This window comes from Palaemon carinicauda, unplaced genomic scaffold, assembly GCF_036898095.1.
Source record: "Palaemon carinicauda isolate YSFRI2023 unplaced genomic scaffold, ASM3689809v2 scaffold105, whole genome shotgun sequence".
Taxonomy (NCBI): domain Eukaryota; kingdom Metazoa; phylum Arthropoda; class Malacostraca; order Decapoda; family Palaemonidae; genus Palaemon; species Palaemon carinicauda.
Window position 1 is genome coordinate 216,545 of NW_027168538.1, and position 13,456 is coordinate 230,000.

The 13,456-nt window shown below is 35.5% G+C and overlaps 2 protein-coding genes across 2 annotated transcripts in view; one reads left to right on the forward strand and one right to left on the reverse strand.

Moving 5' to 3' along the window:
- Positions 1-5,163, reverse strand: part of LOC137635233 (ATP-binding cassette sub-family F member 3) — a 46,825-nt gene extending 41,662 nt beyond the window's left edge. The window contains exon 1 of the mRNA XM_068367689.1: positions 5,022-5,163. Coding sequence (XP_068223790.1) covers positions 5,022-5,097 — 76 coding nt within the window. The 5' untranslated portion in view covers positions 5,098-5,163. The remainder of the gene's footprint in view (positions 1-5,021) is intronic.
- Positions 5,164-11,798: 6,635 nt separating this feature from the next.
- The window catches only part of LOC137635235 (uncharacterized), an 80,396-nt gene continuing 78,738 nt past the window's right edge, over positions 11,799-13,456 (forward strand). Inside the window, exon 1 of the mRNA XM_068367691.1 lies at positions 11,799-12,117. Coding sequence (XP_068223792.1) covers positions 12,106-12,117 — 12 coding nt within the window. The 5' untranslated portion in view covers positions 11,799-12,105. The remainder of the gene's footprint in view (positions 12,118-13,456) is intronic.

Consider the following 13,456-nt stretch of genomic DNA (forward strand, 5'->3'; position numbering starts at 1 on the left):
TGCACAATGGTGATGGAACCCTGACATAGTGATCTCTCGCCCGAGAGGCATACTCGTCCCCTTCACTGAATGAGACATAAGCTCACCTGACAGTCCCACAAAGTCAAAGTATTCTCAGACACTTTTGTCTTGTTCCTACCAAAGCCAACGAAGAGTCTTCAATACTCAGGACTGACGTGAGGAGTCCTCTTCGGATAGCTCAACAACGACCTCTCGAGGAACAAAACCATCTCGTCCTGTAGCCTATTGGAAACGTCCTAGCCTGGCAATCTGCTAAGCTGGGGATTGAGACCAGATCAAGCTCGATAGGTTAGGTGAAGACGTCCGTGATCAGCTCGATAATTGCTTCAACCGAAGAGACGTTTCCTCCACAAAAAAAGGTCAACTTTCAAGGGTAGATACCTGAAGAACATTGCAAATACTGTATCCAAACAGCTTAAGCAAAGTTTGGCGAGAAAAGCCCTTTATTCAGGAGACGCTGGATAGTCTCCAAGCATAAAAAGCAAGAAACTCAACAAGTTAGTGGTACCTCTGAGAGTATGGCTGATAAAAATGGCAGACCAGGGCAACATATCTCTCAGGACCTTAAATGGAAGAGCTTGCAGGTCAGAATGCTACTCGGCTGATCACTCACTAAGTTGGGGTGAATTACGGCAAGATATAGACATACAAGTCACCCCATGGGTGTTGAAAGATGTCTTTGAATGCTGTCAATGTATCAGGGATAGTGAACAAAACACCAAAGACTTCATGTTTGCCAAGCAAACAGAATCGTCACCAGTGGGCGCCACAACTAGAAGAGGTTTTCCACCTTGATGGTCTTCTAGTACGTACCTTCTGCCCAGAATGTATTTTGCTGATGGCTCTACAGCATGGCAAACCATCCAGACACTTATCTGCTTTCTCATATGATCGAGGGGCAGGAAAACTATGCATCCTTGAGTGACTAATCAAACATTCCTGGAATGCTTGTATTGAATAAAACTTTGTTCCCTTTCCAGAATACTAGTGAGCAGGTGCTACTAGTCTTCAGTCCAACCACTCCAAAAAGAGTTGTGTTTGCTCTACCTCTCCTTCAACACATCCACAGGTACCCATTGAAAGTACAAAGTTACATCAGCCCAACCTAGAACACGTTAACACCAACACTAATATGTATGCTACGATTTCAAGCCAGAACCAAGTGTTCTATGTGGTTCCATAAACATACAATGGAGCTCCTCACAGTTAATCACTACAAAATCCTGGCCAAGGTTAATTGCTGAGAATGGACAGGGGAAAAATTCCAGAGAATCACAGGTTACTACAGAGAGCATAAGATTTGCTAGGTAGCGTACACTTCTCACGGGTGAGCGGCTGTGCATGTCTGAGAACCCGATGCTTAAGAGTATCATGGAGCAGAGATCGTCCAAGTGCAAGCCTTGGACTACAAAGTGCAAGCCTTGGACTACAAAGTGCAAGCCTTGGACTACAAAGTGCAAGCCTTGGACTACAATCTATTTCAAAATTTAGTATACCCTGTATTCTAATCTATGTCGGCAATTGATTATGATGACAACACTCTCCGTTTAGTATACAGTACAGTATAGCTATAGTTTCTCATGTAAGAGTAAAAAATATTCCTGAGATAGTGACCCACGGGGATGGTATGCACAATACATCCATGTACCCCTTGCCAAAGCATGGGAGCAGTGAAGTTATGTATATTTGCGAGCGAAGCGAGCATCGGCCAAACAATAACCATTAGAAGGAAGTGAAGTGAATCACAGAGAATTGTAATACTGTACTCAAGTTTCATCACTTACATGAACCATATAATTTTACAACTGGTTACCTTGCGTTTATTTTGCATTTCTGACCTATAGCATTGCTACAAATCACTCTTTTTTTGGAATTTCCCCAACCACAATAACCACGGTTTCCCAATTTGATCCCCAATAATTGTCTTTAAATAATGGGGTCCAAAACTCATGAATGGATGGTTTGCCCCAATAATCATAGTCAGAAATGCATAAAATACAAGATAGCGAGTACAAAAAATATGTAGCTTAGCAAGTAATAATAATAATAATAATGTGGCAAGAAATTCAAGTATCACATATTTACTGAAAATAATTATTAGTAGCATGTACAGATTTTACTTGTTAAATAAGAAAATATCCATGCATTTATTCTAACGGCACTTCAACTAAGTCAGGTTATAAGCACTTTTCTGTGTTCAGTATTTGTATAGGGATCATACTGTACATTGGGTTAGGTATTACTCCACTGTATTTGATATGAAAGGCAAGCAATGTAAAGCACAAAATTAAATTTATGCTTGTAGAGTACAGTATTGGCATATATATCATGGCAAAGACATATCATACCCTTTATAATAAACGTTTCAACTTTAAACATCAGCAGTTGTTACTACAGATGGACATTAATTCAGTAAAAAACAGTAAAGTTTATTGTATAATACGGTAAGCAATTTAAAAAAATCAATAAATCCTATGATAATTCATTTATATTTCTTCCTGTTTCTATTCAATAAAACCCATTCATAGCATTATTCCAAGAAATGTCCTATTTAGAACACTATTCTGGACTTGACTATGCTTAAAATATTGTAAACTAGACCAAAACCATGACAAGTCATACCTAACCTACCCTAGGGTGCTGTGACCAAAACATGATCCGGTTAATATGCGATACGCTAATTTCTAGCGAAACTAGAATTCGCTATAAGAAATGGATGAGTGCTGGCTAGTTTGGTATTTTTCTATGTATGTTTAATAGGGGCTGGGGCATAACTTACGTATCATTCAATTAAAATGTGAAATATGTCTTTCACTCCAAGTTCATTGTTTACATCTGAGAGACTGAAGGGGACTTATTGCGCATGCGTTTTTTCCCAGGGTTTGAGGAACTTTCTGTGTATTCCCAATGACGGATTTGTCAGGTGGTTTTTTTTAAACCAATTAACCCTTTTACCCCCAAAGGACGTACTGGTACGTTTCACAAAAGCCATCCCTTTACCCCCATGGACGTACCGGTACGTCCTTGCAAAAAAATGCTATAAGAATTATTTTTTTCATATTTTTGATAATTTTTTGAGAAAATTCAGACATTTTCCAAGAGAATGAGACCAACCTGACCTCTCTATGACAAAAATTAAGGCTGTTAGAGTAATTTAAAAGAAATATACACCAAAATGTGCTGGGGAAAAAAGTAACCCCTTGGGGGTTAAGGGTTGGAAATTTCCAAAAAGCCTGGGGGTAAAAGGGTTATCAGCTTACAAGTACTTCTTCATAAGTTCCTGGATATTGTTCTACAACAGCCATTTTTTACCCACCTTCGTGTTCAGTTACCACTTAACCACCATCTCGTTAAGACGTCTCCAAGAGGGAACTTAAGGGAAGCACATCAATCTATTTCAAAATTGTGTAATTTCGTTTATGTCGGCAATTGATTATGATGGAAATGCTCCCTGTTCAGTGTAAAGCTATTGTTACTCATGTGTAATTAAAAAATAACAGCCAAATAATGCCTCAAAGGTCTGATTCTGACTTAATTTTCAGGGAAGGCCAGCACATTTTCTACTGCAAAGCTTTTGTAAAGATTGCCAAGAAAAAAAAATAGGCGAAGGTGTCAATCATAAGGTAAGGAATAATTTGAGATTAACTTTTCATAATGGAATGATTTATTTGTGATTTACTTTCTCATATTATAAGGATTAATTTGTGATTTACTTTTAGTTTGTCATCTGGGAGGGGGAGGTCCGGCTAGCGGTTGTGACCTGAGAAGAGGGTTCCGAGGGGGGTTGCCCCAGGCTAGGGGTTTTGACCTGGGAAGGGGGATCCGGGGAACTTGCCCACCGGCTAGGGGTTGTGACCTAGGAACTACTAGGTTAGGTTAGGTGGGTTTGTTAGGTTCTGTACCCTTTTACAAATATTAAAAATTTTAAATAATCACGTTTAGGCCTATTTTCAGCCACTTACATGAACCATATATTTTTCCAATTGGATATCTTGGGCTTATTTTGCATTTCTGAGCATTATTATTGCTGTAAATCACTCGTTTAAGACATTTCCACACCCAAAATACCCTGGTTTCCAACTGGGGTCGCTGATAATTGTCTTTATGTAAGGGGGGGTCCAAAAACTCATGAACGGGTGGTTTGCCCCAATAATCATGGTCATAAATGCATAAAACACAAGACAGCGAGTATGAAAAATATATATGGTTCATGTATTTGGCAAGAAATTAAAGTATCATATATTTACCCATGTTCCTTAAGTGCTAGTCGCCATATATACAATTTTACAACCTAAAACGGATAATTTCATCATATAAAATTTCTAATTAAGATATAGTTTATAATAACTGAGACAAGGTGACCATAGATGGAAATTCTGGGAGCGTTTGTATATCAGCGGCCAGTTCCTCAGGCATTGATTAAAAACGGACATCAACTAACCTAAACTTTCTCCCCTAACTTAACCTACAAGCCGTGTCCTTACCTAGTTACCACCCTTACACTGCCGTATTCTAAGTTAGACATAATAATACATACAGGTGGCCGCTAGCATACATATATACACCCCAAATTCTGTATTCAATTGACTTTTTTTTATTATGGATCTAGTTACAATCACATATGTAAATTAAAGTCCAATAATTAATAATATAAGTTATAAAAATATAAAACTTAAGTTAGGTTAATATAAAACACGTAGATGTCAAATATGAGTTACACCGCCTACGCCAAATGGGTTAAACCATGAGGTCATACCTAAATTGCTTTAGACAATCTTACCTAGTCTAAATAGCAATAAATTATAATAAATGTAATTAAAAAAGCATAAAAAATACTCTCCAAAAGATAAAATACTTTTAATATGTCAATTTAAATGCGGTAAAGTCCCTATCTACCCGACCAGGAGAACCCTTTTTAAAATATGCTAATTACTTCATTAATCTTTCTTATATTCTATACATAATTAAAATATTTAACTGATAATTAATGTAATGCTCACCTTCAACATACTGGAAGATTTCCTCGTCAATATTGGGGAACTTTTCCCGTAAAAGCTGTGTGGCCACCTCGGCCATGTTTACATTCAGTGGTAGAGCTCCACGTTTAATGTTGCAGTGAGGATTTTACAGTGAAACATATTCTTCCTGCCATTGATGTTATTTTACAACATCCTTTCAAACCCTGTTATTATTATTATTATTACAATTATTATTATTATTATTACTTGCTAAGCTACAACCCTAGTTGGAAAAGCAGGATGCTATAAGCTCAGGGGCCCTAACAGGGAAATGCCATTGACGTTATTTTACAACACCCCTTTCAAACCCTGTTATTATTATTATTATTATTACAATTATTATTATTACTTGCTAAGCTACAACCCTAGTTGGAAAAGCAGGATGCTATAATCCTGACTCTAAAGTGAAACACATTCTTCCTGCCATTGATGTTATTTTACAACACCCTTTCAAAGCCTGTTGTTGTTATTATTATTATTATTATTATTATTATTATTATTATTATTATTATTATTATTATTATTGTAAGATAAGTTACAACCCTAGTTGGAAAAGCAGGATGCTATAATCCTGACTCCAACAGGGAAAATAGCTCAGTGAGGAAAGGAAAAATACAACACCCTTTCAAATCCTGTTATTATTATTATTATTATTATTATTATTATTATTATTATTATTATTATTATTATTATTACTTGCTAAGCTACAACCCTAGTTGGAAAAGCAGGATGCTATAATTCTGACTCCAAACAGGGAAAATAGCCCAGTGAAGAAAAGAACTAAGGAAAAACTAGAAGAGAAGTTTAAGAACAATAATATTGTTAAAATACATATTTCATATATAAACTATAAAAACTGGAAAGTAACAAGAGGATAAAAACTTCAAAATAACAAGAGGAAGAGAAACAATATAGAATTATGTGCCCGATTGTACCCTAAGCAAGTGATCTCTAACCCAATACAGTGGAAGACCATGGTACAGAGGTTATGGCACTACCCGTGGCTAGAGAACATTGTCTTTATTTTGGAGTGTCCTAGAAGAGCTGCTTGCCACAGCTAAAGAGTCCCTTCTACCCTTACCAGGAGGAAATTGCTCATTGAACAACTACAGTGCAGTAGTTAATCCCATAAATGAAGAGGAGTTGTTTGGTAATATCAGTGTTGTTAGAAGTATGAGGATAGAGGAGAATGTGGATAGAATAGGCCAAACTATTCAGTGTTTGTGTAGGCAGAGAAAAAGATTAGCCGTAACGAGAGTGAGGGATCCAATGGAATACTGTCTGGCCAGTCAAAGGACCCAATAACTCTATAGCAATAGTATCTCAACAGGTGGCTGATGCCCTGTTTATCTGAACCCATTTCTTTCTTATACCCCCTTAGAAACATTGCTTGTATACATGAGTGTCTATCTGGATAAATATTTTGTAAAGGAACTTGTGATTAACTGTTATTACCAGGGTCGATTACTGTAACTCCATCTATGACAATCTACCCAAAATGCAACTTAAGAAATTACAAGAAGCAAGATTGATAAATGGTGTCTCAACCAGAAAAGGCTTATCTTTACAATAATTGAATTACACTGGTTGCCTATTTAAGTTAGAATAGAGTTTTATATATGTGCAATGACTCATCAAGTTATAAGAACAGGACGTCCGAAATATCTTAGAGAATCGTTAAATATCGTGCAGTCAACGAGTCGTATCGGCACGAGAATAGTCACATGTGGTTTCAAGGTATATCAACCAAGATGTAGGCTATCTCTTCTGTAGGTTCTAGAGCTGTCAAATATGTGGTACTCAGACTATATAGCAAGCCTCCACTAAACATCCAATAGACAGAAGATATTACGGATTACAAAAATCTGGAGACTTTCTTATTTGCTAAGTGCTTCGATATTATGGAATCAACAATAGCCTGGGAAAAGTTGTATGGTACTCTAAATACCTAAGAATATACAAGACAAACAGATATTGTAGGTCCCATAGGTCTATAGTGCATACATAGTGATTATTATTATCATTATTATTATTATTATTAGCTAAGCTACAACCCTAGTTGGAACAGCAAGATACTATAAGCCCAAGGGCTCCAACAGGGAAAAATAGTCAAGTGAAGAAAGGAAATAAGGAAACAAATAAACGATATAAGAAGTAGTGAACAATCAAAATAAAATATTTAAAAAATAACAACAGATATGTCATATATAAACAATAAAAAGACTTGTGTCAGCCTTTTCAACATGAAAACCATTTGCTGTAAGTTTTGAACTTTTTGAAGTTCCACTGATTCAACTACCCGATTAGGAAGATCATTCCACAACTTGGTCACAGCTGGGATAAAACTTCTAGAATACTGTGTAGTATTGAGCCTCATGACGGAGAAGGCCTGGCTATTAGAATTATTGATTCATTGTATGATATGACCAGGATAACAGCCCTTAAAGCACATTAAGCAATATAAGTAAAAGAAATTAGCCATTGATGGCGAAGACTATAACTTTAAGGACATATCGTCTTAGTTCGACAGGATAGACTTTGGAGAAAATGAAAGAAAAAAAGGCGTAAAGAGGAAAAGTAAACTTGAAAAGTGCATGGAAGGAATACAAAATCGCAAAGTAGGCCTACCGATATTGTAATCGTCTATTGAGAAGAAAGAAAACTTAATAAGTTTCATAAAACAAATCTGGGAAGCAGGAATAAAAACAGTTCAAGATACCTTGATGACATCAAAATAAATAGTAGATGACAACTTGGTCCCTATAGTTGAGTTCGTGGCCTAATTTATCATCATCATCATCATCTCCTACGCCTATTGACGCAAAGGGCCTCGGCTAGATTTCGCCAGTCGTCTCTATCTTGAGCTTTTAAATCAATACTTCTCCATTATTCATCTCCCACTTCACGCTTCATAGTCCTCAGCCGCGTAGGCCTAGGCCTTCCCACTCTTCTAATGCCTTGTGGAGCCCAGTTGAAAATTGGAGAATTAATCTCTTGAGGAGTGCAAAGAGCATGCCCAAACTATCTCCATCTTCCCCTCACTATGATGTCCTCCACATATGGCACTCGAGTAATCTCTCTTATAGTTTCATTTCTAATCCTGACCTGCCATTTAACTCCCTATATTCTTCCGCTGGGTTTGTTCTCAAATCTACAAAATCTGTTGGATATTGTTTCAATTGTCATACCACGACTCTATGTCCATACAGTAACAATCGACTGTAATTGTATCTCAATGATTGAATAAATAATGTAGTAAGATTCACTGGATATTACCTTAAATATATTGCTTATATAAAGAAATATCTGGATGAATATTCTGTAAAGAAAACAGTTATTAATTGTGTTATCGGCAGAATTGACTGTTATAACTATCTATTAAAATCTACCCAAAATGCTACTTAAAAAGGATAAACCACGATAAACAAAAGACAAGATTGATTAAAGAAAAGAAAAGAGTAGGCCTACGCCGATAATAACTGAACTACAATAGCAGCCTATTAAAACCAGAATAGAGTTTAAGATAAATGCAAGAAGTCATCAATGAGTCATCAAATTATCATAACAGGACGTCTAAATTATAGAAGAGAATTACTATAGCCTACATCACGCATGCGCTGTGATACTAAATACTTATGAAAGTATATGACGAACAAATCATGTAGGTCTTGCAAAGGTCTTGTTACAATTGTCTTGCTTGAGGGTACGCTCAGGCACACTATTCTATTTATTTACTTATTTTATTTCCTCACTGGGTTATTTTCCCTGTTGGAGCCCTTGGGTTTATAGCATCTAATTTTTTCAACTAGGATTGTGGCTTAGCAAATAATAATAATATTAGACGGAATACTTAAAGAAACGACAACTTTGCAAATAGGCCTAGCCAAAATCGGAGAATTGAATGAGCTTAAATACAGATTTTTAGGAATAAATTAATTATGAAAATAACAGTCAAGGTACTATATCAAACTAAATGAGTTTGAAAAGAAAAATAATCAAAGACAATTGTTACTATAAGTGTTTAATTCTTCTTCGCTAAACTTACGAACAGCGGTGGTGACTTGGAAGCCATACGAGGTAGCTCTTAAAACATAGATTGAGAATAGACATCAAGATCTTCGCTACAAAAGTTGATTATTCAGTCTTCGAAGTTAGAGATAGATAGGCAATTATTCATTATGGTCTATTGATAACTGGTTCACTTGGCCGTCACAAATAACGGTTATTAACAGTAATTTTACATCATCATCATCATCTCCTCCCACGCCTGTTGACGCAAATGGCCTCTGTTAGATTTCGCCAGTCGTCTCTATCTTGAGCTCCTAAATCAATACTTCTCCATTCATCATCTCCCACTTCAGGCTTCATAGTCCTCAGCCATATAGGCCTGGGTTTTCCAACTCTTCTAGTGCCTTGTTGAGCCCGGGATTGTACTTAAACAATTTCAAGCAAGTAATGTTGCTGTACTTTTTTCATTACCCGCTTACCATGTGGTCTTCTGAGTAGGCCTATAAAAATAAATCCTATTATTATTATTATTATTATTATTATTATTATTATTATTATTATTATTATTATTATTATTACTTGCTAAGCTACAACCCCCAACAGAGAAAATAGCTCAGTGAGGAGAGGAAATGAGGAAATATACTACAAGAGAAGTTTATAATAATAACACTAAAATAAATATATCATATATTTAAACTCTAAAAACTTTAATATAACAAGAGGAAGAGAAATCAGATAGAATAGTGTGCTCGAGTGTACATTGCTGTGTCTAATATAATATTAAAATCTACAAAAAATTCACAAGAAGAAAGTTGGAGTAGAGGAGACTCTCAAGCTATAGTAAGCAGCTCTTCTACGAGAAAGGCACTCCAAAATCAAACCATTGTTCTTTAGTCTTGGATAGTACTATAGCCTCTATATCTATACCATGGTCTTCCACTACCTTAGGTTAGAGTTCTCATGTTTGAGGGTAAACTCAGGCACACTATCCTATCTTGTTTCTCTTCCTCTTGTTTTTTTTTTTTTTAAGTTTTATAGCTTATATATGAAAGATATAATTTAATGTTGTTACTGATCTTAAAATACTTTATTTTTCCTTGTTTCCTTTCCTCATTGGGCTATTTTCCCTGTTGGAGCCCTAGGCTTATAGCATCCTGCTTTTCCTACTAGGCGTATAGCTTAGCAATAATAATAATAATAATAATAATAATAATAATAATAATAATATCCAGGAAAAGCTAGTACTAGTATATACAAGTAGCGTAACATTGCTTTTCATATTAGCAAAGAAATTGTATATTTTTTATATAATATATAAAAGATATATCTACTATAGCATACTCCTTTCACACATATAATCATATAAACAGTTCACATATACGATAAACTGCGTGTACACATTTGAAAGGGAAATAACAGTTCACATTGAACAAATTTGCACCCAGAAGAGGGCCTGTGTGAAACTGTTTATTGACGGAGAAGAAAATAAAGAACACCACTTCTCTCTCTCTCTCTCTCTCTCTCTCTCTCTCTCTCTCTCTCCTCTCTCTCTCTCTCTCTCTCTCTCTCTCTCTCTCTCTTTGCCTCAGACCCTCAGTCAGTGTTCGGACTCCGGAAAGTGCGGTTGGGAGTTACAGGCAGTTGCCGTAACTATTGTTCACTGGTAGCAACAGCGTTTCTCTACTGTTCTTGGGGCGGTTCTTCGTTCCACTTGGACTCTGGCCAGTTGTTCATCTTCCAGCGTGCTATTCTTGATCTACATAAGTTCTCCTGGGGAGAGCTAACGGAAGTTGTTATACGCGAAGTTCTCCTGGCGAGATCTAACGGATGTTGTTCTACGCAAGTTCGCCAGGCTATCTATAACGGAAGTTGTTCTGCGCAAGTTCTCCAGGCTATTTCTAACGGTTGTTATACGCAAGTTCTGACTATCTCTAACGGAAGTTGTTCTACGCAAGTTCTCCAGGCTATCTCTAACTGTTGTTCTACGCAAGTTCTCCTGGCGATCTCTAACGGAAGTTGTTCTCGAAAGTTCTCCTGGCGAGATCTAACGGAAGTTGTTCCACGCAAGTTCTTCGGGCTGTCTCTAACGGAAGTTGTTCTAAGCAAGTTCTCCTGGTTATCTCTAACGGAAGTTGTTCTACATAAGTTCTCCTGGCGAGATGTATCGGAAGTTGTTCTACGCAAGTTCTCCAGGCTATCTCTAACGGAAGTTGTTCTACATAAGTTCTAGTTCTCCTGGTTATCTCTAACGGAAGTTGTTCTACGCAAGTTCTTCGGACTCTAACGGAAGTTGTTCTACGCAAGTTCTCCAGGCTATCTCTAACGGAAGTTGTTCTACATAAGTTCTAGTTCTCCTGGTTATCTCTAACGGAAGTTGTTCTACGCAAGTTCTTCGGACTCTAACGGAAGTTGTTCTACGCAAGTTCTCCAGGCTATCTCTAACGATATTGTTCTACACAAGTTCTGAGTATATAACGGAAGTTGTTCTACGCAAGTTCTGGTTATCTCTAACGGACGTTGTTCTACATAAGTTCTCCTGGCTATATAACGGAAGTTGTTCTACGCAAGTTCTCCAGGCTATCTCTAACGGACGTTGTTCTACGCAAGTTCTGGTTATCTCTAACGGAAGTTGTTCTACGCAAGTTTTTCAGGCTACTTCTAACGGAAGTTGTTCTACGCAAGTTCTCCTGCCTACATAACGGAAGTTGTTCTACGCAAGTTCTCCAGGCTATCTCTAACGGAAATTGTTCTACGCACGGCAGATGAACTTTGAAAATCATACGAAATATCGTCCAGTTGTTAATGAAAATTCAAGTGACAATTAAAAACGTTTAAAACACCAGTTTGGTTTGGAATAGTTCGTAGGCCTACTGACATTCTCACTAAATATGATTGAATTATGATCTCATATTAAGGCAAATCGAAATAATTAAGATTTAATTTCTTAATGTCCGTTACGAGGTACGAAATATCTTTAACTTTTATGTGAAACAAATCTTATAGGAAAATAAGGCGAAGATATTTTATTTATTGAATCAAGTCTACATTGAACATCCATATGAACATGAAGGTAAATATTATTTTATTTTTTACGTATTAATTCTTTGACTTATTTTTTTGTAGAGTAAAATAAGCTAAAAATGTTAGTTTTGTAAAACGTTACTGCATGAATTGTTTTAGTGTTATATATATATATATATATATATATATATATATATATATATATATATATATATATATGTGTGTGTGTGTGTGTGTATGTATGTATGTATAATGATACATTCAGTAACAAAGGCAACAGCACAGTTTATGCTGCATTGAGAGAGAGAGAGAGAGAGAGAGAGAGAGAGAGAGAGAGAGAGAGAGAGAGAGAGAGAGAGAGAGAGAGAGAGAGAGAGAGAGTTGTTTTCTTAACTGAGCGTTGACCGATTTATCTGAAGATAACTGGAATTTTACTGTAATATCTTATTATTATTATTATTATTATTATTATTATTATTATTATTATTATTATTATTATTATTATGGAAGCTACAACCCTAGTTGGAAAAGCAGGATGCTATAAGTCCAGTGGCTCCAACAGGGGAAAATAGCTTATGGAGGAAAGGAAATAAGGAAATAAATAAACTACAAGAGAAATTATGAATAATATGAAATATTTTAAGAACAGTAACATTTAAATAGGTCTTTCATATGTAAACTATAGAGAGATTTATATTAGTTTATTCGACATAAAAAAACATTTGCTGCGAGTTAGGAAATTGTTTTATTTCGTTTTGTGTGTGTATATATATATATATATATATATATATATATATATATATATATATATATATATATATATATATATATATATATATATACTGCTTATATTACATAGTATCATCTTTTTGTTTGTCTACTTTAATTTCATATATTAACGGTTGCTATACCCAAGATCTCTAGACTTAGGTTATACTGATGGAGTCATTTTTCGTGTATTTTTAAAGACTTTGATCAACTTAGCACGCGCGCGCACACACACACACACACACACACACACACACACACACACATATATATATATATATATATATATATATATATATATATATATATATATATATATATATATATATATATATATATATATATATATATATATATATATATAGTTTTAAAGCCACACGTATCCATATTTGTAATTTAACGTATGCAGTTCGATATTCAAAATGAACTATGTATCATAACTCTTATATATTATGTCTATTAACTGATGTATCCTTTCCTTTAAACATTACTGAAGCTATTTCAATGTTAAAAACATTTACATTCTTCTTTTCAGTTTATCTTTTCATTGAATGGACTCGAGTCCCGATAATACAATGTTTACGTTAATGCTTCGTCTCTTTTCTTCTTTTCGTTTATCA